Source organism: Chelon labrosus (assembly GCF_963514085.1).
Source record: "Chelon labrosus genome assembly, chromosome: 14".
NCBI classification, from domain to species: domain Eukaryota; kingdom Metazoa; phylum Chordata; class Actinopteri; order Mugiliformes; family Mugilidae; genus Chelon; species Chelon labrosus.
Genome location: NC_140347.1, coordinates 8,927,633 through 8,953,448, shown reverse-complemented (window position 1 = coordinate 8,953,448; position 25,816 = coordinate 8,927,633). Strand labels below are relative to the sequence as shown.

General features: G+C 43.7%; 1 protein-coding gene across 1 annotated transcript in view; it reads left to right on the top strand.

Moving 5' to 3' along the window:
- tnfrsf21 (tumor necrosis factor receptor superfamily, member 21) overlaps nucleotides 1-24,019 on the top strand; it is a 45,627-nt gene extending 21,608 nt beyond the window's left edge. The window contains exons 4-6 of the mRNA XM_084560960.1: nucleotides 8,740-9,005; nucleotides 19,087-19,351; nucleotides 23,056-24,019. Of these exons, the coding sequence (XP_084417086.1) occupies nucleotides 8,740-9,005; nucleotides 19,087-19,351; nucleotides 23,056-23,285 (761 nt within the window). The 3' untranslated portion in view covers nucleotides 23,286-24,019. The remainder of the gene's footprint in view (nucleotides 1-8,739; nucleotides 9,006-19,086; nucleotides 19,352-23,055) is intronic.
- The last annotated feature ends 1,797 nt before the right edge of the window (nucleotides 24,020-25,816 follow it).

Below are 25,816 nucleotides of genomic sequence, written 5' to 3'. Positions count from 1 at the left end.
GAGCAGTTAAAGCATTTGGGCAATAAAGGAAAAAAAACAAAGAGAAAGGGAAACGTCAAAGCGCAGATCACACACATACAGCGCTTGGCATTTGCTCAGGAAGTAGTGAAAGCTGCTACTCCTCCATAGTGGGGCTAAACAGGGCTTTTCTAGGGCCGCGGGCCAAATTTGAAACGAAGGTGTGGCAATAAAAATTATAAAAAAAAAATAATGTTTTACAAAGGTTTTTGTGTTTTTTAAATTTGCTCGGCATTGAACAGTTCGTGACCTTTACGCTATTTTTCATCCGATCCTGTCTGAATTTTTATTTAATTAGATTTAAAGACAAACGAATGTGTCAAAAACCGTATGTTCGATCATCTGACCAGCGTTTAACACAACTGTTCGGATAGGCAATCCATCTGACAACCACGGCCCTAGTGTGCAGAGGTGAAAAAGGAGGTGTGGTTTAAAATGTTCAGTGGGTGCATGATAGTGTATGTGTGTTGTTGGAAGGTGCTAACATAAAGCAAATAGGCCCAAGCCAACAGAACAAAAACACATGCCAGAGGAATCCAGGTCGAAGAGCAGAGAGAGAATGAGGACCGTGACAGCCAGATCTTAAAGGCTCAGGGAGACTGGCCAGGTGCTCCCAATTGCCCAAATTGAGACCCGCCCACTGAGGTACCTGCAGAAACAGACAAGCGACAACACAAGGGGAAAACACAGAACAGGCCCTAGTAGCAGGTGGCCGTCATACGCAACATTCACGACTGAAAGCATCTACCAACAATGGGAATTTGTATGTCATTCATAAGCTAATGCCTTGATGATGATGTTACATGGTGTGGCTGCATCCTGCTTCAACATTTTTCCCCAAAAAATGTTATTTATTTCACTTTAACTCTATCTTTGCTTTGGACTGACAGTGGACAAAAAGACGTACGCAAAATTCCTTCATTCATTCATTCATCTTCTGTACCCGCTTGTCCTCTGGAGGGTCGTTGGGAGGGGTTGGAGCCTATCCCAGCTGTCATTGGGCGAGAGGTGGGGTACACCCTGGACAGGTCTCCAGTCTATCACAGGGCTAACACAGAGAGACAGACAACCATTCACACTCACACCTACGGCCAATTTAGAATCACCAGTGAACCTAACCATCATGTCTTTGGACGGTGGGAGGAAGCTGGAGAACCTGGAGAGAACCCACAAAGACACAGGGAGAACATGCAAACTCCACATAGAAAGGAACCCAGTCAACCTGGAGTTTAAAAGAACCCTGTCACCTAACTCTAACCCTAACCCTTAAAGCAGTTTTAATGTTCCGTTAATGCTCTCATGATACAACCAACAGTGGCGGTTGATGAATCACACAAACAGCATTGCGCCACTATTGCTCTTCTGTCAGGATGTGCCACTCTCTTCTATTCGATTACCCAGAATCCACATCCTTATGAGGATGCTGCAGTAATGCAACAGTTTTATCTGATTTTCTTTCCTTGATTGATTCTTTTAAACTTAACTTATTTGACTCCTTTGTTTTTACTCATTATACTGTCATTATACAGTACTTCTGTACTGTTTTCCATGTTGCGGTTGCTCGTGCATCAAATCCAGATCCAACAGTGACCAGCAAAAATGACCGCATGGAAAAGAATAGAAAGCACAGACCGTATGGTACACTATGGACTTTCAGCAGCAATATGAGTTTGTAGTTAAAGTCCCTGATCAACACTATGGTCCATTAAGAGACCATCAGATCACCAGAGGCTGGTTGTGCTCGGTGCGGTTAGCAGCCATATTATTTACAACATATATTTCCAAAGTCAAGATGCAGACTGTTGAGGAAAACACGAAGGAAAACAACATTCTACCTGCCCACCATCCTTCCTCGTTAAACATCCACACCGCTAATAATGCCAAATTCCACATCCAAGCCCAGCGGGGAGCCATGTGTTAGAATATACTGCCGTGCGCAGTATCAGGGTGGGCCGGGGTAGCCTGCTCTCAATTCAACCTGGGATTGATTGTGAGGAGCAGAGTTTGAGGGGGTTGTTGCCTGGTTGGTGGTACACAGCGCCTGTTGCGCTCCCACACAGCCGTGCACATATTTCACCAATTTAGTGTTGTGCGTTCCTAAATTGGAGTACGAGGAGTACGTGATGTGATTAATTCAACAGAATGCTGATACACACAGGATGCTACAGAGGTGGGACTACTTGTTGGATCCAGTTTTTTAAAGTTTTTTTATTTTTGAAAACATTGGTTCGTGTCGGGGCGGCAAAGTTGCGTGGTGGTTAGTACTGACGCCTCACAGCAAGAAGGTTCTGGGTTTGAATCCAGGCCTTTCTGCATGGGTTCTCTCCAGATACTCCAGCTTCCTCCCACCGTCCAAAGACATGCTGGTTAGGTTCACTGGTGATTCTAAATTGGCCGTAGGTGTGAGTGTGAATGGTTGTCTGTCTCTCTGTGTTAGCCCTGTGATAGACTGGAGACCTGTCCAGGGTGTACCCAACCTCTCACCCAATGACATCTGGGATAGGCTCCAGACGTGGCAGTGAAGTGGGCTACCGTCAAAGGTAAACGATATCTCGTGTTCTGGATGCTTGGGCCTCCGAGACCCTGCAAGAAAGCGTGAAAGCCTCAAGCATGTGGAAGGAGTGAAACCAATGTTAGGTCTGAATTAAAATAAGCCCCATCACTTGAGGTGGTTCTGGCACCTTCTTGATGTCTCTCTATAGAGATTTTCTGGACACATTAGACTAGTAGATGCACACCAGTGAGGTTTTACCTTAAAGGCGTGGCTAGGGCTCTCTTTCACCAGGTATTAACATGCGTCCTGGGTGATCTGATCACAAGGGGGCAGCTCTCAGTGGGCAATGAAACGTGTCTCCACATCGCAAGTGACCACTTGGGTTTGGATCTCAGTTCCACACAAGGCACCCCTGACAATAGTCTGCCGCTGCCGTGGCCCAGATTCAGTTAGCAGCAGTAAATGGATTGATGCCTGGTCAAATACTCTGCCTAGTTACACCTAGGGATTTCCCACTGTAATCAAGGTCACATTGGAGCAACTACATATTGCTAAGACAGCTAAAACGAACAACATCTGATTTGGTGATTGGCTCACTACCACCTCAATCTGGATATGGAGGCCATCACCGTTATATCCTTCTCACTTTGTGTTTGCCAGCTTTCTCACTTGAGCATAAAAACTGAGAAAAAATGGCAACTGGCTCTAAGCTGTGACATCCAAACCATCGACGTTGGTTGTTTAGTCAGGTCACCACTTTTTTGTGTAAGATTTTAGCTTATATTACCATTAAATGACTGTGTAGACGTCGTCATTACCTACTGGGTTAAGTGCTTTTGATGATTTCCTGATTTCTCTCATGCCACCATGATTTCTTATTAGTTGCATACCCCATTTTATGACTAAATAAAGCTGTGCTTTGCGTTTACTTTAAAAAACATCTCATTATTGAATCAGTAACCAATGAACAACCTCAGCTCTGCGGTCAAGAAACACATTTTAAATGCAATAAGTCCTTGTCATCAGGCAACTGAGAGATCTGAGAAATCCCCTCCAAAAACATTCACTAAAACATCATCCTTTAAACTTCACCCCTGCTACCTTTGATGCATCCATTTTGTCCGTCATCTTGGAACCGTGCTGCACGCGTTTGCTGAGTGTGTCTCGCTGTGCAACATTCAAAAGTGGTGATGGGTTTTAATAACAGTGATGATGATGGGAAAAACAAGGCAATTAGTGTCTCAATCGAAGTCACTGCCGCCTGCAGTGCCGAGCGGGATGAGTCACTTTTGACACACAGTGAGTCCAGGATAGTTCACGACACTCCAGTGTTCCTTTACAATGCCACAGATGCAAACAAAACACGCCAAATTTTGCATGTTTGCATGTTTGCCGTCCATCCATAAACAAGTGTTTCATCTCCAGAGTACATACAGTGCGGAGCCGAAGGGCAAACTCTTAATACCCGCAAATAAACCCAACAGAGTCTACTTTCTCATACAAAAACGTCGCCAGACTGACATACTGAATTATCACGCGACTTATATAGGTCATTTAAATGTGCCCAGCTAGCTGTGGCAGTGATGCGTGCGGAGCAGGGGGATTTCTCTTCTGTCGCTGTGTGTTATGGCCAGCAAGGCGGATGAGATTCGACAGGCTCTGGGCCCAGAAGGCCGGCACGCGAGGTCCTCTATATGCCCCCACAGCACACGCCAATGTATTAATCTTGAGCGGGGGCAGGGGATTTAATGTCTTAGTTTTAAGTAATTTTGCGTAGGGACACTTTCTAAAATGAGGTCAAATTAAATTCTTACTCCTTTAAAAGGTCGGTTCATGAGTCGGCCTCTGATTTTGGGTTCGATTCATTTTAAAGTAAGGGTTAGTGTTTAGGTTTATGTATTAGGTTGGGGGTTAAACCAAGAATACGATGTGGGTAAAGGTCAGGGTTCAAGGCCAAGGAAGTATTTCAGGTGGAGAACGAGTGTTGCTTGCATGCAGTGTGCGAGGCATGTCTCTGCAAGTATGTGTCTAGCCTTCACATGTCTATTTATACTTGCCTCGCGGCTTGTGTACACTGGCATTTCTGTGTGTGTGTACATTTGTGTACACGTGAGTATGGATGTGCCACTGGCTTATATCCATTTAGGCTGTCTGCTCCAGGCTGCCTGAATCATCCTGGATTTATGCACTTAGCATGTTTGCCGCGGCGGACATTAATCGGGGATAAACCTGATGCATATCAAAAGTGGAGGAATTAATTCTGGAGTGTAATGGCCGTGTAGTAGGAAAAGCTTCGGTGGATAAAATATGGTGGCACAGAACCAAGACGGGAGTCAGCGTTAGATTTAATGAAACGGTTCCTAACTCAATTTGATGTCAAATTAAATTAGTGCCTGTTTGGGTGGCAGCTTGATAACACAGGGACAACTCACAGGGCTACTGGGTGAAAAGTGAAAGGTCATTGCAGCGGGGAAAAAAAAAAGAAGCCCTTTAGGCTAACCGGGGAGTAGGAAAGCGTGCTCGGGCCTCGTCACTGTCTGTAAACTGTCGGTCTTTAGTGTTGGAGGCTCGCTCCAACATCCAACAACTGAATTAAGCTGACAGTTTTTGGACAAAGTAGCGTCAAAGACAACCACTGTCGGTCAAAATGCACCATAGTGGAGCTTTAGTGTAGATTAATTTCCCTTCATTGATCAGAATACACAATTCCCTTGGAATTAACTCTTAAATCTGTGTTTTCTCTGTGCCTTTAGTTGCGAAGTAGCTTTTCTTTTTTATGAACTTTGGGATTTGAGTTTGGGACTGAACATTCAAGGTTGATATAGGTAAAATGATCCAATCAAAGCACAGAAACTGCTGCCCCTTGACCTGATTGTCCATGTATCTCCAGTGTCCCACAATGAAACTTAAGAGAATTCATAATGATAAGCGTTCACACCTGCCCTGGTTTTTCTGTGTCAAACAACACAAGGGTGCTGCTGTGTTTTTGCCCCACAAACCAATGAGTCAGCGTTTCCGTTTCCTGCCGAGTCATTGTCGAGCCGCCTAACGGTCAGCGAGGAAGTGGAGCGGAGAGTGTCTGAACAGACGGCGGGATGTCGACGGGGCGTGAGAGAGGAGGTGGGGGGGGGGGGGGGGGGGGGGGGGGGCGTTCGTGAAAGAAATCAAGCGCCGATGTTTGTGTTGGTCATGAGAGAGGCTGTGAAGAAGAGCACCGTCAGAAAACAATAATAGTCTGCAGCGTAATCCATAGCAACTTGCCCCAGGGAGATGACAGCTGTGACTAGTTGGAAAAGATATGCTGACTAAATAAAACCCTCCCTGGGCGTGTGAACTTCTCTGAAGACTACAGCTGTTTCCAGGTTTAGCCTCAGAGGCCACTTTCAGTTAATATCTATGGCGTCCTCCACAATGTGGCACATCGGCACGCCATACCACTGTCAGAGCAGCATATCCCCCCACCGGTCGAACCAGAAGCTGAACCCATTAATGTACATCCTGCCCGGGAGGCCAATCGGGCCCGGCAACATTTGATTTCAACCATATAAAAGGTATAAAAGCTCGCAGAATTCACTTATTCACGGATGTAATTTATTCATTCACTAATAATCTCAAGTGCAGGGCCCCTTTAAATATGATTTGCATTTTTAAAAGGGGGCGTGGACAGGGAGGGGTGGGCACTCCAACATGTCCGCTCAATTCCACGTTGATTGGGATGTGCGATGGAAATGTGCCTAGATTCATGAGTACGCACGGATTCATACGTCTGGATGTTTTTGGGCGTACGACGTTTTCTGGATTTGAGCGTACGCCGCGTTTCAGCAGGAAATACACGCCAGTCTTTGTACACGAGGCCCCTAGTTTCTGAAACTGAAGACTGAGTCACTGTGACATGTCAAGTGTGCTCTGTTAGAAAGGATTGCGAGGCGCACAAAGGAACTGCAGTGACTGCAATCTGCTCTAAATAGGCTCTCTTTTACCCACACTGGTACAAGTACCTGTACAAACACATCTGTGATTATAGGCTTTCACGCTTCACTTTCTAGCCCTTTGCTGAGGACTTTGATCGAGATACAGGAAAAGAGAACATCTAAAAGGTCAGAATGTGTAGTTTTGACTGTAGATTCTTTCTGCATGGCTGACATGATGCGCACATAAATATCAGGTGTGGACAGGTCCATGAGTTCCTCATGCATAGCAGAAACCGGTGAAGTATTTGTTTTGACCGCTCCCCATAAACCCTTTGACCTCCTGTACTGCTTACTCACTGTAGCACTTGCGAGTCCACGTGACTTCTGCCTACAAGCCCTGGTTTTCCTTGAAAGTTGGGAGGCGTGAACTCGAGTTGAGAAAAGGGAACGTGCCCGTGCAGCTTGCTGAGTAAACTGATAAACCGTGGCGTCGCCTCCGGGCTGCTGAGCTCTCATATGTGTGGAATTAGTTTTAGACTCCACCACACTCTTTCTCCGCTGTGATCGATCAGAAGGAGATTGAACCTGCGGCGCGTTTGGCGTAATCACTACTTTCAGGATGAAAATCTCTTCTCCCGACACAGCGGCAGTGGCCCAACGGCTGACAGCCCTCAAGATTAGCGAGTGTGTGTTTGTCACCACTTCCACGCCACACGGCGAGATCCAAGATCCGAGACTGATGGCACGACACACTGCCTCTTGTGTCACCTTCTGTGCGTGATTCAGTCTGACAGCCCGATAGGGAAAGCTTTAAGTGCTGCAAGAGTGTGTGCCCTGGGATTTCAGTCGCTGGCAAACATTGCAGAAGTTGGTGTGTACAAACTATTGGTGCTGTTTAAGTGATAAAAAAAAGTAAGCAGGATGCTAAGGAAAGGTTCTTCAAACCACAAGGCTGGAACATTGATACACTCACTTGCCAGTTCGTTAGGTACACTAGTGGAAACAAATGCATTCTTATAAACAATAATCCAACACTAAATCTCAGCTTTATGGACATTATGGTATTCTTCATTTGTCTGCCACCTGTTTAGTTCTGGGTCTCAGTGTTGTGCTAAGTCTGCACTTCTGGTTGAAGCAGCGACCCCTAGTGGAAAAAATAGGAAAAGCTGTCATTTTTATTGCAAAATTGCAGTTAATGTCTTCTATATGATTTTTGCACTTTTTAAATTCATCAAATTGAATCAAATTGGATAGTCTGGTGGGCCAGTTTTGGCCCACGCACCATATCATTGACTGCCATAGCATGTAGTTCCACGTTGATTGGGATGTGCAAAGGAAATGTGCCTGGATTCACGAGTATGAGTATGCGGTTTTGGGCGTACAACGTTTTCTGGATTTGAGCGTACGCCGTGTTTCAGTAAGGAAATATAGGCTTTCACACTTCACTTTTTAAATTCATCAAACTGAATCGAATTGGACACTCTGGTGGGCCAGTTTTGGCCCACGGGCCATATCATTGACTACCATAGCATGTAGCTTGCATACTCTGGTCTGACACAACATTGGTTTTAACACCAGGTTAAAACCACATCCAAACTCTCAAGTCTGATTGACACCTTGGTTCTGTCTATGCCTTTTCCACTGGACTCAAGTGGAGGACAGGACCTAATTCCTCTAGGTCCTCTAAATTGTATAAATTAAGGGACCCACAAAGTATAATAAACCGTATCTTCAGTGGTTTTTCAAAACCACAAATGTCAACCTTATTGCTTCTGGACCGTCAAACTGGCTGACTAACTTTGCTCAGGCGAGGCTGAGATAACTTGATAAAACACATTTCCCTGGTTCCAACCCGCTCCTCTGTTTTTTTTCATCAGCAGTGGCTTTTTAGATAAAACAGTACTGTCTTTATCCATATTGTCTCTAGATTTGTCAAGAGTCTTGGTCAAGCGTTACAGTATGTAGTTTTAGGAACGTGGATGTGATTTGTTACTACTTCCTAATAACATCTCAAGTACAACAGCACTGTGTTCTTACAAATTGGCTTGAAAGTCATTTTAGATGACCTACATGTGACAGTCAGACAACAATGGTGGGTTTTGTGGTGCATAGCATGAGTTCTGTGTTAGTTAGAAACCAAGTGGTCTGTTGCTGTGCCTTGTTAGTAGAGCGCTAATGTCTTCAATTAAGAAGAGATCCGGCATTCATCTGAGAACTATTTTAACATGTATTTTTTGTGTATTGAATGGTTGATTCATGGTTAAATTAGTTTTCTTGGGTTGCCTAACTCTTCTCTCTCTCTCTTTGTGCTCTCAGGGGTGGATATCTTGAAGCTGGTGGCAGCCCAGGTGGGCACCCAGTGGATTGACATCTACCAGTCTCTGGCCAACGCCACGGAGCGCGAGGTGGCCGCCTTCTCCAACGGCTACTCGTCCGATCACGAGCGGGCGTACGCTGCCCTGCAGCACTGGACCATCCGAGACAGCGACGCCAACCTGGCCAAGCTGATCAACGCCCTGCACCGGCAGCGCCGCATCGACGTGGTGGAGAAGATCCGCTGCGTCATGGAGGACAACCCACAGGTGGGTTACAGGAGTGTGCATGCAGGACATGCCACAGTTTTGAATGGTGGTTTGTTGAGGAGAATCTCTGTGACCTTTCGCAGTGTCCACATCTTTTCCATCAGCCGCTCTGTGAAGATCACTGGCACATGCTGTGGTACACAGTGTTCTCTGAACGTCTCTCCCACTGACATCTAATCTGGGAGGAAAGCTTTCTGGTGTGTCCTTCTGAAGCCAGTCCCCGTGGTTCGGCCGCATTCCTCACATTAAAGTCACACTTCGCTTTGAGAGGATGATTTGATGGTCCAAAAGTAATTGTGTGTTGCAGCTTCTCTGTGCATTCAGAGGAGTTTTGGAAAATTACTTGTTTGGATAAGTGAGTTAGCGAGGAAGCAATGTGACATCAGATCACGTTTCTTTCTGTACGAGGCCAGAATGAATTTCTAAAGAGGACATCACAGACTGATGCCCAACTAAGTGGCAGCACATTAGATTATACATGATAAATTTTTTCGTCCTGAGCTCAAATGTACGAAGTGTTTAATTCTAAACATTTTTGGATAAATGAATTAAGGGGGAACTACTGTTTTTTACAACCTGGACCTTATTTCTGGCACAAAATACAATCGTTTACTCACCCATATAACTTTTGTGTAATTTGTAGTCGTTCGGGAGACATTTAGATCCGCGTATATCTATATAGTGGGAGTGACTGGGGCACCCGCAACGGTCGCCTTGTTTCCCTGTAATTTGCTACTGCTAGTTTTTTGCAACATGGCTGAATATTTTTCCGATTCTGAGGTTGTGGACGAACCATAGCAGTAACAAATTACAGGTAAACAAGCCGACCGTCAAGGGTGTGCGTGGTGCTCAGAGATGACATCATCCAGGTCAGAAGATATCATCTGGGGTACTAGCATACGATAACAAAATATTGATGAAATGAACGAGTTTCTTGGCAGAGAACGCGTTATTTAGAGGCTGTGTTTCGGTGCCCCAGTCACTCCCACTATATGAATATACGCAGATCTAATTATCGTCCAAACGACTACAAATTACACAAAAGTTATATGGGTGAGTAAACGGTCCTATTTTATGCCAGAAATAAGGTCCAGGTTGTAAAAAACAGTAGTTCCCCTTTAAGTCACGACTAACCTTTTTCCCAATTTTTCTTTTTTTTTTCATTTTAAAAATGTAAAGGGACATTAAGCATTTCCTATTATATAATGAAAGAGTCTGATCTCGGTGGGGACACGCTGGATCCCTCATCAACATCTACTTTCCTCCTCTATTTGTTCCTCTAACTTTTATGCGATGTGTATCATCTTAGTGATCTTGACCACACTCTTCAAGGTCAACGCAGCACAAACAGGGTCCTGTTCTGCCTAAGACACAGTTATAAATCAGTCTTTCATCACCACATAATAATTAGCACATGATCTCAGGCGAATGTTTTTTTCTTGCTGCTTTAATGGCTTGATTGTGGATAAGATAGCTGTCATTAAAATTCTTTAGTGAGGAAGACATGGTTGTCCAGTGCAACAAAAAGACCTTAGGACGAAGTTGGACACATCATTTTACACGCTTTCCATCTAGAACTGCCGTGCACAAAGCCAGCTCCATAAACAAATGGTTATCCTGACAGGAAGATGAAGCTCCATAGAGAGCCCTGTCATCATCCCCATCCATCACTGGATTGAACTGAACTGCAGACTGTGAGTCAGGTATTATCAGCCACCATCGGTGTTGTGGACCTCGCTAATACTCGAGTGGCTCGGTCCGATTAAATGGCTGCAGCAGAGTCTGGTGGGAAGCCAGAGCTGTTGTAGCAGCATCACATTGTTGCCACAGATTTGAGGGCATGCTAACCATGTCCACACTCATTTTGTAAAGGACCAAAGAAGGAACAAACAGGGGAAAATAGAAAGTTTAGTTAATCCTTGTGTGCACCTGAACCAAGTGGCTGAAGCAAATGATCTGAAAAAATGAAGCCATAGCAAAGGTGCACAACGTCCAAGTCAATCCCGTAGACCTCCAAGTGAAACTGCACCACTTTACCGCAGTAATTAACAATTACAGCCTGCTACAAAGGAAATGATTCAGTTAACAACAGCATATGTCTCCATTAAATAATTCAAATTCAAAATTAAATTGCCCATTTACTTCCCCTAACTGCTAATTAGTTAGCGGTTAGGGGGAGTCAGGCACTGCCAAGATGGCAATGGCCGGAGCCACCACACTGAGCTTCAAAACTGCTCTTCAGCAGTTCTATTCACCCGTTCAACAATCTTTATATTGTACACAGTCATGAAAACATCATCAGGGATCGCTGGGTGACTCAGATCAGACGGTCTCTCCCAGGTGACCAATCCGTGGTTAATCCGGACACAGTGTGTCCTGAGGTAGCCTCCTGCCATCTGGACCTTGCTGCTATCTCAGTCATGTTCTTGATGGCTGCACTCCACTGTAGTGATGCCAAGTTGGCTCAAGGCTTCATAGTGCGATTGCCTTTCAAATTTTCTCGACTCATGCATTGGATAAACTGCCCTTTAAAGCAGATAAAGCAGCACATGTACTTGCTATAGACAGACAAGCTTAGTCAGTCTTTTGGATTGTTTTCCAACATCTTCATTTAATTTCCAAATCTGCCCGAGTGACCTGAACATCTCATTTATTTTCCTTATGATTAGAAGTGACTGAAACTAAATGGGATTTCAAAACAAAGGCTGCTTGGAGATTTGGAAGAGAAGGCAAGAAAAACTGTGTGCAAGGCGTACATACTTTTATGAATGTCAGGGTCATTAGGTGACAAACAGTATGTTCTCACTCGATCCACAGCAGGCCAACGTGACTCACTTATGGGAAGCATGTCAATACTGTTATGTAACAGAGATATATGGCATCGGACGCTGCACCTTCACCGTATTGATGGCATTCCCAAATGGAAAAACTGAGCGTCAGCTGTCTGTTGGATGTTTCTATTTTTATCTCTGCTGCTGCATGAGAGCTGAAACCAGACTGATGCAATTCTTTTCCCCTCTGTCTCACTTAGTATGCTCCCTCTCACAGTAAAGCTAAGCCGAGAATGTGCTGCATAAATAGGAGCAGGTGTAAGCACCGCAGTGTTACTCATTCAGATGTTAGGACAAATCTTGGATGCAAGATTTAAAAATCAGTTTTGTTTTCCGCTTCTTCAAAATGTGTTCAGAATCCTTAACCGGGGGTTGACAACTCATATATTTCATCTACATATAGCATAACTCTAGGGATACTGCTGTGTCTGTCTGCTTCAGCGGTCCTGGCATCAGTATGTACCATAGACTGTATATAAATATGGACAATGTGTCCCAACTTCCTTGCATTGGCCAAACTGACGGAATGTGGGTGGCGCCTTCTTGTGAGTTTGGAGCCAGAGTCTGGTCACATCCTATTTATATAGCATCAAATAACTTCCTAAAACGAAACCTATCCTTGCATTATCCACGCATTTTAGTGTTTTAGTTGTCCCAAGTCCCACCCAATAACATGGAGGGGGTGGAGCTTACAGCCTATACTGCAGCCAGCCACCAGGGGGAGCTCTACTTACGTTTTCTCCACTTTTGAGAACCTGAGCTGTCGTACATCTTCATTTACAGTCTATGGTACGTACAAATAGCTGACTAAAGAGCGGCCATTGCGTTTCATTTCGATAAATCTCCTCTGTCTGTGGCTAATGACGTATCCTGTCAAAGACTGACCCAGACGGAGCTGCCGTCCTTGATGATTGGTACAGAACAGAAGAAATAAGCGAAGAGGATAGACTAGACTATATGGGCTGGTCAGAAAAAGTCTCAGAGTATCGAATTGGAACGTCCATCACCATATAAAGCCCGCCCAGATCTTTGCTGAAGGGTAATCAGTTCCCAATGGACAGACTCCAGGCCAACTTTTCTCCATAAACAAATTGTGGGTGGAGGAAGTTGGTCTGTCCTCCTGGTTAAAAAAAAAGTCTAATAAATAGTTTTCAAAAACAGTTCTGGAAACAAAAGACTTGCTGTTGATGTTATTGACTATATGTAATAATATATATAATAATTCAGTCAGCCAACTGGATGATTATTGTATGAATGTCAAGAAGGCACAGTGACCTTATAACGTGGTGTACCCTGTATTGGGGAAGACCATTTGAAAAGAGGCTAACACTGCTCCAGATTGTTGATCAATACAATGACTCAACTGTTATGTTGCCAAGTGCTGAGAATTCTGGCCCTAAACACTTAATTTCACTCTGATTTGGAACAAGAGCTGCTGGCTATTTGGAACTTGGGGTGAAACTGGTGGTTCATCCTTCCTGGTAAGAATATTACAGATAGAAACTCTACTCTCCACGCAGCAAATGGTTAAACAAAACTAAGAGTACTATTTTATGTCATGGAAATTTTCAAGGATCACCAAATCCAGCAGAGTTCATCCTCTGGGGACAATGAATGTCTGGGCCAAATTTCACTTTGTTGAGATGTTTCAGTCAGTCGGCCAATAGACTTGACTTAGGCCTAGCTAGCTATAGACCCTCTGCTATTAATAAAAACACACAATAAATCTTAAAAAGGCAAATACAAGTGATTTGTTTGGAGAAAAACGTCTTTGCAATAAATTCGTAATCTCAGGCTCAAATTTACTGAATGTGTACCTTTTAAAAGAGATCCTTGTAAGAGTGTCCAGGGGTAAACTGGAGATGATTTAGGGACAGTTAAATGAGGGAAATCCCATATCTGATTAATGTTTTATTGTAATAGATTATATTCTTACACGGGACAAGCTCAAGCCACATGACAAGGTCAAGATTAAACCTCTTATTAGGAGCATTATGTAGTTAGATGTAATCTATATTTGTTTTTGGAGACACTGAGTCTGGTTATCGGTAATTCGATTTTTCATGAGATGAACAGGACGAAGCGTCCATCTGCTCTCTTTGTTTGTCTCCTACCTCTTAGGCTTCTACTTCTTCTTCCTCTTCTTCTTCTGTGAATGTAAACTACACTACAATAGCCCTTAGCCTTTCCTGCCACAAAGAGGCACAATCAAATGCAATTCCTGCCCTAATTGAGTGTTTATGACTAAGGTCCCATTAGACGCCTTTCAGTCCCTTCCATAAAAAGCCCCCGAAAGATAATAAAATGAAACCACATCCATTACACTCTGGTGGAAAGGACAGACATTTTCTTTTTTTTCCATTTTTTTTTTCCAGAAACTGAACAGGTTTCTTTTGAAGGCAACTCAAGGAAACGATCTGCATGTGTGTATGTGAGCAAATTTGACATTAAGGTTTGCTTTTAATTCAGTCTGGGACCAGGCATGTCTGCTGCGGATCTGCTTTAAAATGTCATACTGGAGACAAGTAAAGTAAAAGGCATCGACGTGCCCGGATCCGACTAACAGCTCATGTGTTTTGGGAGTAATTACAGCCGGGTGAGATTATTTGCAGTCACATTTTTGATCTAATTAATGAAAATATTCCCTGTGTGTGTGTGTATGTGTATGTGTGTGTGTGTCCCTTGTGCCCTTCATACCGCCGCAATCTGCCAGCCTTGCCAAGTGAGGCCAGCAGTTTGTAAGTGCGTACATATGAGTGGGATGAGGGCCTTGTGTGTGTGTGTTGCTGCCGTCCCAAGCTGGCCCTTGTGTTGCGCTGACAGGAGTAGTCAGCAACTACCCTCTCTCACTCTGTCTGTCTCTCACACATACACATTAGCCTGAGAACTTTCTGGAACAGTGGTACCCGTTCGTCCTCTTGGTGACCCATCCTCCATCCTCAGCAGCTCCACTACGAAACGTTCGCGACTGCCAGCGCCGGGAAACAAGACTCCGGTTTGTGGTGATTTCGGAAAGAGCCGCTACCTGGGTGGGCGCCGATGCCGCAGCGAAGGAAACAAAGCTGATCTCATAGCAGCGCGGTGTAATTTAGCGCATACAGTATACTGTGTCATGCATATACTGTACGCCCGCAGATAGCATCCGTTCACCTTCTCCTCCAGCCTTAAAGACATCCTGGAACAGTTTTCACATCCGGACTCATTGGACCAAAGTCCATGTCCGTCGTGTTTCATCCTCAGTGGTGGTTTTGCGGGACATGCAATCCAGAAAGCCGGGATGAGCAACTCAACGTAACATTCAATGATGACTTGCTGATAAGGAACAAAGGGTCAGCAGGTTAAATCCAAAACACAAATCCAAAAACAGGTGAAATCCAATCGAAGGAGAAAGAGCAAGGTACACAAAACTACGGAGAACAGACAGGAACAGCCTGACGCAAAGTGGGTAACTCAACAGACAACGTGACAAAGGCAACGGCAGGACTATATAAAGCAGTGGTTCTCAACTGATCTGGCTTCAGGACCCAACACCACCCCGTACTGACAAGTCACGACCAAATTGAAGAAAATTTTTAAGTTCTCAAATTGACAATCAGTTTCTTCAGTTGTAGGTTTTATCCACAAACACAAAATAAACTTAACAAAAAGTGCAATTCAAAAGGATTCAAGTATACGAAATTAACTTATCTTGATATCTTAAATAATCTTCTGATTAGCTTATCAGTAGGTAAATACTGAGAAACATTGTGCTTTGAAGAAAATTAAGCAGCACTCACTTCCTAAATATAAGAAAATCCATATCTCATATAATCTTTGTTGTACCATGCTAAATTAGCATATCGTTAGCCTCGTAGCATAATTGCCTAAGTCATATTTTAACGTTTGCAGAACACAAGAAAAAACACAATTTTTAGCAAACACATTGATATTTTTTATTGATATTGGAACAGTGGCCAAAAAATGACTTAGGCAATTATGCTATGATCTTCTTCTATGGTGTGAAATGGCAGGTGTCACCCACCACCTACTACCACCTACTGTTAAAGGGGAACTACTCAACGGAGAATAGCACCAGCTTACGATAACAAAATATTGGTGAAATGAACGAGTTTCGCGGCAGATAATGCGTTATTTAGAGGCTGCGCTTCGGTGCCCCAGTCACTTCCACTATATGGATATACGCTGAAATATCCCCCGATTTACTACAAATTACGCAAAAGTTATATGGGTGAGTAAACGATCGTATTTAATGCCAGAAATAAGGTCCAGGTTGTAAAAAACAGTAGTTCCCTTTTAAGGAGTGTGAATCAATGACACTTTTTTTAAAAAAAAAAAATTCGGCCCACTTTTGGGTCACGACCCACCACTTGAGAATCACCGAGTATACACACACACACACACACACACTGAGGGCAGAGCACACAATGAGAAACCAATCAAACAATCATTGGAGGGAAATCACAGGAAGTAAAACGAGAAACAAAACACCAAGGGAGAAACCTTCAAAGCAGAAAGGCCACCATGAAAGCCTGATCTTCTCGGTCTCCTTCTGAAACAGCTGATGCGGAGACATGTCCGCTAGTTGAACTCTGAGAAGCATTTACGTGGACTCTAATCTGACGTGTGATTAACTGGTGTCTCCTGAGGCTAGTAACTTTAATGACTTCGCACCAGAGATAACTGTTGGTGCTCCTGCCTTGGGGCGTTCCTCATTAGAGTCAGTGTTGGATGTTTTTTGTTTTTTTCGACTAAACTTTAATGAAAGCAGGAAAGAAAGAATCTTTAGAAGCTGACATTTCTAAGACTGACTGAACTTGTGATTTTAGACTTTCTGACATGTAGTACGCCATCTGAATTTATCTCTGAGCTTATCTTCCGAATATGGAGTAGCGTCAGGTTTTCATCCAAAAATTTGCTGAACATGCCCCAGGCTGTCGTTATGATCCACGCCTGTGAGAGCAGTATAAATCCCAGATGTAGGCGACTTCCTGTTTCAATGACGCATTTACTGTGGCATTGTTTCAATAAGCTTCTCCAATGTCACCAGATTTATTTCCATCCAGTGTTGCATTCATTTTTCACCAAGATCTTGTATTGATGATGGGAGAGTCTGACCACTGCATAAAGCCTTCTCCAGCACATCCCAAAGATTCTCAATGGGGTTAAGGTCTGGACTCTGTGGTGGCCAATCCATGTGTAAAAATGATGTCTCATCCTCCCTGAACCACTCTTTCACAATCTGAGCCCCATGAATCCTGGCATTGTCATCTTGGAATATGCCCGTGAACATCAGGGAAGAACAAATCCATTGATGGAATAACCTGGTCATTCAGTATATTCAGGTAGTCAGCTGACCTCATTCTTTGGACACATAACGTTGCTGAACCTAGACCTGAGCAACTGCAGCAACCCCAGATCATAGCACTGCCCCCACAGGCTTGTACAGTAGACACTAGACATGATGGGTGCATCACTTCATCTGCCTCTCTTCTTACCCTGATGCCATGGTTCTCCACTCTCCTTCCAGTTTTTAATAATGCGTTGGACAGTTCTTAGCCCAGTTTTAGTAGTTTCTACAATCTCCTTAGATGTTTTCTCTGCTTGATTCATGCCAATGATTTTAACCCTTCTCAAACAGACTAACATCTTTTCCACAACCACAGGATGTGTCTTTAGACATGGTTGTTTAAGAAATGAGAAGCTACTCATTGCATCAGTTGGGGTTAAATAACTTGTTGCCAGCTGAAAGATAATCACCCATGCAGTAATTATCCAACAGGAGGCTCGCAACTCTTTGCTTATTTTAATCTACATTTGTTTTGCGTGATTTCGCAGGACTTCCTAACATATTTATTGTCCCTTTGAGAGTCTCTACGTTCTGCTGCGCTTGCCCTTAAAAGGCATTCGTTCCAGTTTCGTCCGCCGCTGCGTGAAAGTCAGTGCGTCTTTGCCGCGGTGTGCATATGTGCGTCCGTGCACGCATGTAAGCGCGTCTTTGTGTGGAGACACAGAAGGACGTTTGTTTGGTTGGAATCACGTAAGCTGTGACCCAGACGTTATGGAAGGGAGAAAAAGGGACGTTGCTGGTGTTTCTGTGTCATGTCCTGCTAGGGCTCAATCACAGAAATTCACAGGAAAAGAACAACGTTTTCCATAAAAAGAGAAACTCTTCAAAGTGGTGTATCCCAGTTAAATTGCCTCGGTGTTGTGTGTTTGTTTGTGGATGAACTGACCTCTCTGCTGCTGCGACCTTTAGGTGCCCTGGTGGGCTCATGTTGTGAAAAACAACTCTCATGATCTCATCCACAAACCAGTCACTACTGGTTCAAACCACAGGTTCATTACCACACCAGAGACAGGGGAGAGGAGGGGGAGGAGGAGCGGGGAGGGGAGGAGGAAACAGAAGAGAAAGATAGACTTGGGAATATTAAGAGACTGGGGAGAGCAGAAGAAGAGAGAAAGGAAGAAGACAGAGAAAAGAGAGCGAGGATGAAAAAGAAGGGTTTGATTTGAGAAGAGGCATGAAAGAGTACAGTCAGGGCCTCTTAAATGTTTCGTAAACACTCATTCATTCATCTTGTGTAACTGCTTGTCCTGTGAAGGGTTGCGGTGGGGGTGCTGGAGCCTGTCCCAGATGTCAACGGACACCCTGGACAGGTCGCCAGGATGTACAGGGCTCGTTTCATAACCGGAATGGTCAAAATCTAAAAGTCGAATGTAAAAATGTAAAACCCTAAAATTAGATCAAGTTTTTGAACTGGTACAATTCAGCATGTCCACCCAGGAAGTGATATATTGAATTTGAACAAGCAGGAAAGGGTGTATTGTTTTTAACACGTCTTCCCAGGCTGCTTACAAGCTCCACTGATCATCAGTATGCAGTACAGTGAAGCAAAACTCAAGAAAAAACAAGAAAAAAGCTATTGCTCAACACACTTTCTCTATAAAAATGAGAATATCTACACCACTGTGTGTAAATCTCAGCCTTTTAATTTAGCTTAGCTTAGCTTAGCTTAGCTTAGCTTAGCTTAGCTGAGCTTGGTATAAAGGAAGATGCAGCTAGTATGGCTCCGTTCAAAGATAGCAAAACCCTCACTGGTTAACATGTTTAGTTTCACACTGAAATCAGCCTTCACTGTAGTAGACCGGTCTGATGTTTGTCAAAAGCCAAAGGCTCATGTTCTTCTCTTCTTCTTCCTCTTCTTCCCCTCTACTCTGTTCTCTCCTGTGCAATTCACTTCCATCTGCAGTTCGACATCAACCAGCTGATGACCTCAGTGAATGTAAGCCATAGCCTCAGTCCCATCCACAAGCCTCTCGAGTCCCCCAGCAGCGTTGGCGGTAGCAGCAACAGCAGCGGCAGCGTGGGCCGTGCAGGTGGGGTGGGCGTGGAGCAGTCGCCGGTGGACCGCACCAAAGGCTTCTTCCCCGACGAGTCGGAGCCCCTGCTCCGCTGCGACTCCACCTCCAGCAAGGACTCGGCCCTCAGCAGGAACGGCTCCTTCATTACCAAAGGTGAGAGGTGAACTGACTGTGCTTTAGGACTCTCATGTTTGAAAGAATTCGGAGCGATGGGTAATTCATTTAAAAAGATTCAAACAAAATCAGTATTCTGCACCAGTGAGACTTTTGGAGGTCTGGGGCCGTTGCCAATTTTGCCCAATTAACACTCCTCGCTAACAGCAGGCAAAAGTTAAAGATTGCACTGCTGAGAAAACTAAAACAGTGATCTACAGATTAAATCAGTACAACAAGAAAAAAAAAAACCTGCAGGGTCGTAGCGTTACCAGTGACATAAAGGATAGCTCTAAAATTTAATAATAGTACTGAATTTAAGAGAAAAACAGACTAGTCCTAGATCTTTCATCTATGGCTGGGATGCAGTTTAGATGTGAAGTTGAATAACAAAAATGCACAGTACTTGAGACCCCAAACCTTAATATCTTCCTTACCACGCTTCACAGTAAGTAAGAGATATTCTCCTGAAACACAAAACATGTGTCTTTGTCTTATATGTCTCCTGTCAGACTGTAATTTGACATGACACAAACAGTAGTAAGGATTAATCTTCAGAAAGATCCTGGGATGAAATTTTGGAGGCATCCTGGGATGAAATTTTGGGCTTTGCCATGGCCAGACGTCCCGGACAACATTCTTTTGAAATATAGCATTGAGTAATTTCTTATATTCTTCAGATAGATCCTGGGATGAAATTTTGGAGGCTTCCTGGGATGAAATTTTGGGCTTTGCCAGGTCCAGACATCCCGGACAGCATTCTTTTGAAATATACCGTTGAGTGATTTCTTACATTCTTCAGATAGATCCTGGGATGAAATTTTGAAGGCTTCCTGGGATGAAATTTTGGGCTTTGCCAGGTCCAGACATCCCGGACAGCATTCTTTTGAAATATACCGTTGAGTGATTTCTTATATATAATTTCATGAGCTTTTTTAACCCCCCTTCCCTTTGTATGCAATATGTGATTTTTATATTCTCGTGCCCCTGGGAGACAGTTAAAAAAAAAAAAAAAAAAAAAGCAGCTGACGGATACAGTTTGGCATAAATATCCTGGTATTTATAATGGCATTTAAACCATCCAGTCAGGTCCCAGTCACATATAATGGAGAAAGCAAAAACGATGACAAAGGGCTGTGTCATCGGTTGTGTCTGACTTGTTTTATGATTCATCACTTTTCCCTTAGTCAGAGTACCACGTTTAAGCTTAACTAAAAAGTATTTGGTCACACCGATGTTTCCTGCACGTGTGACGGATAATTTGAACAACTTTTACAATCCCTGCTGTGTCCTTCCTTACTCACCGGCTCCCTCTCCTTTGTGTCTGACGAGGCGTTTCTAGTGGCCCGAGCAGATCATTACTCTGGGATTTGTTGGCGCTGGATTGTGTGTGTAAGTGTATCAGCAGCTTCGCATTCTTCAAACTCACTGATGCGTCTCACAATTCTTGGAAAGACTGTGACAAACTGTGCTCTGAGTTTGTGTGTAGGTGCTTACTGCCCTCTTGTGGTCACTCCGGGCATTGTTCTTAAATGAATGAGTTTTCATTTCCTCACATGCTATTGCGGGACAGTGGTGTGGTGGTTAGCACTGATGCCTCACAGCAAGAAGGTTCGAATCCATGGGCCGACTGGGGCCTTTCTTTCTGTGTGGAGTTTGCATGTTCTCCCTGTGTCTGCGTGGGTTCTCTCCAGGTTCTCCAGCTTCCTCCCACCGTCCAAAGACATGCTGGTTAGGTTCATTGGTGATTCTAAACTGGCCGTAGGTGTGAGTGTGAATGCTTGTCTGTCTCTCTGTGCACTCTCAGTATTCAAGGATATTTTAGTATGTTTCAAAAAAAGCAGATAATCTGAAGATCCCTCCAGATTCCTAAAAAATGTGTGTGGTCACTCCTATGTGTTTTGGATTTTTACAGTTCATCAACAATACTATCAACTCGGATCAGAGGCAACAAAGCTATACTAAAAATATGTTCACACATTCCATGTGTTTGCACCCTATGATCAATGAAAGCGAAAGTATTCTGTGGTGTGTCAAAAAAATCAAGTTAGGTCTAGTATACTGGCTTGTTTTTCTTGTGTAGTACTTTCCCATGATGCCTTCAGTCGCTGGGTTTGTCATTCATTCGTTTAATATGACTGGGAGAGATAAGCGTGATAACGTGGAACGTTAATTGCTGATTTGCTTATTAAAACCAGTCTAGATTCACTTCTATGTAATAATTACAACAAGTGTTGCAGCTCTTGCACAATAATCTACACGCAACGCAAATACACAAATTAAATCGTGCGTAGCGTTAGCTAATCAGAATGCACTGGCTATTGCAGGAAAAATACATTTATAAAGGGATCGTTAATCTGTCAGTCAGAACCAATAAGACTGGGACTGCTCCTCTGGTCGTAGAACATCATTTACCGAGGTGAGGTTTGTTTGTCGACGAGTAAATCATTATAACTGAATCTTTCAGCAAGAGAACTGACACCAGCTTCCTAGGCTGGGATTCAAGAAAGGTCAAAGCATGTTTTGAATGTAAGGAATGAGAAAAATTGATTGTGTTGCATATTTATTTAAACTCATGTCCTTCATTTTACAATCTCAGACCCTCCAATCCTTCAGAGTGCTCAACTGTGCAACTTTGACTTGATATACTTTACCTAATGAGGATATTGATACTGATTACAGCGATTCACTTTGATATAGCTGATTCTGGTAGAACATATTTAACTAGTTAGGGGCATTTTGAAAACTTTTCTTGGCTCTTGATTCCATTTAAAGCCAGAAATCAATCTACAATGGACACAAATCATCGTGTCAGCCCTGACTGATTGACAGTGGTGTTAGAACAATAATAAATAGTCACTGGTTGATTGATCCACACTGGCTACACTGCACCAATTGTCGCTTTCCTGTTTAAAGTATGTTTTTTATCAAAAATACTGAGCTTTAAGAGCTAGGTATGGACATTTTGAAAGGTTTTATTGGTTCTTAATTAAAAAAATAAGGCCAGAAATTAATCTACAATGGACACAAATCAATGTGTCAGCAAAGACTGATTGATAAAATACAACTAAAACTATAATAATATAATTTTTGCTATTAGACAACAGCAGAAAGCAGCTACATACAAAACACAGACCTATTTCACCTTCTAATTTGACTTAATCATGGACTGTATCATAACTTGACACTCACCGGTGTTTAACTTGTGTTTTATTAAGACTACGCTCTACTCTACCTACACCAGTTACAGGGAACGTTGGATTATACACTGCAGTTATTTACGAGCAGTGGCAACTGTCAATCGCCGTGATGTAACACCCTGTTTTGACAGTGACAATTAACTAAACAAAAATGAAACTGTTTTAGTTTGGCTCATGTCCAATCCACTAACATGGAGTGGGTGGAGCTTATGAGCTCTACTGCAGCCAGTCACCAGGGGGAGCTCTACTGGCTTTGGCTTTGTTTTTGAGAAGTTGTCATGGCACCCACTTTATATACGGTCTATGGACTTTACTTGTCAACAAACTGTTGCTTAGCTACACATCCAGTAGATATAGCTTTAAAGACCCATCAAATCTGCTCCTTTAAGTCAGTGGGTCATTTGGTGGTTAGCACACGTGCTATGCAATACATTTGTTTTGAGCACTGCTGGTTTAAAGTTATATACAAAACTCAACCCACTCCTCTCCCTGTCTCCCCTCCAGAGAAGAAAGACACGGTGCTCAGGCAGGTGCGCCTGGACCCGTGCGACCTGCAGCCCATCTTCGACGACATGCTGCACATCCTGAACCCAGACGAGCTGCACGTCATCGAGGAGATCCCGGCCGCCGAGGACAAACTGGACCGACTTTTCGAGATTGCGGGAGTGAAGAGCCAGGAGGCCAGTCAGACGCTGCTCGACTCGGTCTACAGTCACCTCCCTGACCTGTTATAGGGGAGGAACGAGGAAGGAACCACAGGGACAAGAATCGGCCGACGGATAAAGAGGAATGCTTTAGAGGGGAGGATGAGTCAGACGTGGTGTATTGTTCAGATTAAGCTCGGGTTGACTTTTGATCTGATTGAGTTTGACGCCTCATGCCTTTGTCGCGATTTGAGCTGGGTGTTTCACTTTCTGTCTCTCCTCCGGTCCACTTCTTCTCATGTCCTGTGCGTACTCTCCTACTCCTTCAGAACACCTCCATCCTCCATACCACGACGCCCCTTCAACCCTCGCCGCAACAAAACAAATCCCGCGACCTTAACAGTGAGGCTCTGGAGCCTCCTAATGTAGAACAGCGCTGGGTTTAAAAGGAGCTAAACGACGTACTGTCTCCACACAAAGACACAAATAGCACTTTGTCTATCTTAAATGGCCAATGCCTTCATGTTGAAAGGGTAATACCGGTGTTTTGCTGTTGTTGTTGTTGTTCTTGTTGTTGTTTGTGCCAATCATCCGGGCTTGTCTTTCTTTTACATGATTTCATTGTTAAAAGTATTATTTAAAAGAAACGCGACAAGTCGTTGTTAAATGATTGCAAAAAGTAAAAAAAGAAGAGGAAGCTACATACAGACAATAGTTAATAAGCTAAAACTCTGAACGACACTGGTATTATCCTTTTGAGGTGTTTGTTAACCACATTCTCTGGTGGACTGACCCATAAGTTATGTGCCTGAACCTTTCCCTTTCCACACCTCATGAGCCGTCTTACCCTCCCCCCATTCCCCGATCCCGCCCCAACCCCCAACCCCCAACCCTCCAGCTCCTCCTGAACCAGGAGCAGGTAGCAACCATCAGCAGATTAGACAGCTAACCTGCTGCTCTGGAACCAAAGCCATGCATCGTAAATATTGGCACGCACGACCGGAGTCATATTCACCTGAGCTAATATTATGATACATGGCTTTGGATTTAGCTAGTTCCTTCCAAGTTGAACAGGGCGGGATGCCCGCGGTGTTGACAGCCTGCTTCTCTGGAACCAAAGCCATGTATCTAAAAAAAAAAAAAAATTTAAAAATTAAAAAAACGGTTTAGATATGTCGCTTTGGTTCTGCTGGTACGCGCCTCCAGATCTCTGCTAGCTAGCTAGCCCCGTTTGCCTCAACCAATGTAGCGTTGATGAAGTGTTCTTGACACATTTTGGAGCTTCATGTCGTGTGGTTGTCGATCCAGTGACACAGTGAGAACAATAGAATACATGTGATTTTTTTTAATTGTTATTATTTTTTATTTTTGGATGCTGTCCTGTGTCGCGACAAGCTCCGTGTAGTTGATATTAAAATGAGATAATGATGCACTAATTATATTTTCTATTGGAGAGGAAAATAATGTTCCCTCTGTGTCATCGTTCTTTTACTCTGAAATGCTGTTAACTAACATTTTGGTTTTGTTTTCTATACTTAGGTTGATTTATCATGTGTTATGTTACGTTTAGATTTTTTTCTTTTTCGACGGGCATTCAGATGTATTTGCCCCCGCTTGGAGTCACAAGGTGACCTTGCCGGCCGGGATGTAAGATATGCATACTCCATACTCTACTTGAAGTCTGTCTACTTGTGTTACTTGATTTCACAGAGAAAGATCTACTTTCAGTTCCTGCCACGTCCAGTGTTCTTAAGTAATAGTAAAGCTAAAAAGCACCACCAAAAAAAAATCAACATTTGGCGAGGACTTTTGCCGTGAGTTCAGCAGATGACGGATTCTGTGTTCACCGAGCCAGTTCCCATCATGCTGCCGTGGTGCTACGTCTTGTGTGAACGTTCACCTGTAGGCCTGACGCAACGGAAAGGGGGACTACTTAACCCTCAGACTAATGACTATTCAAAGTATTCCAGACTGAGTGAAAGCTTGCTCTGCCGCGGACTACAGGACGCCGAGAATGACGATGGCGGTCGCGGAGGCGATGTGCGAGGTTGCTCTCCGCTGCAGCGGTGAGACTTAAGGATGTGCGCTTTTTATTTTCCGTGGATCTCTGAAAGGTGTGAAATGTGGCTCGAGTGGATGTTTTCCTTAAATTTCACACGTGTAACCACTACGTTTACTACTATGTAACCTCTTAAAATCAACAGAATTAAAGCTCAATACATTTGTCATAACCGTGTGTGTGGTGGTTGTCTTGGACTTGGATAAATAAATGAAGTACAGATTACCAGCAAAAGAAGAGACATTTAAGACTAGGAGCACCTTGCTGACCAGGGAATAGTTTATTTTGAAGTTGCAGGGAGGGATTTGATTCAGTGTAATTGAAGATGAACACCTAGAATACCACAAATGTTGCATATTTGTGACAGTTGTTAATGGGTGTTAAAGGGTGACTTGTTTTGACAATCTGGAACCTTGACATTCGCATTTTCACTCATAAAACCTCAACCTGCCCACGCCAACGGAGGCTACACGCTGCCAGGTGTGTTGGATGAAAGTTAGGCCATGTTTTCAAACTTGTGGGGGCCAACTGCAGTCAGCCTTCAGCCAGGTCATGGACAGGA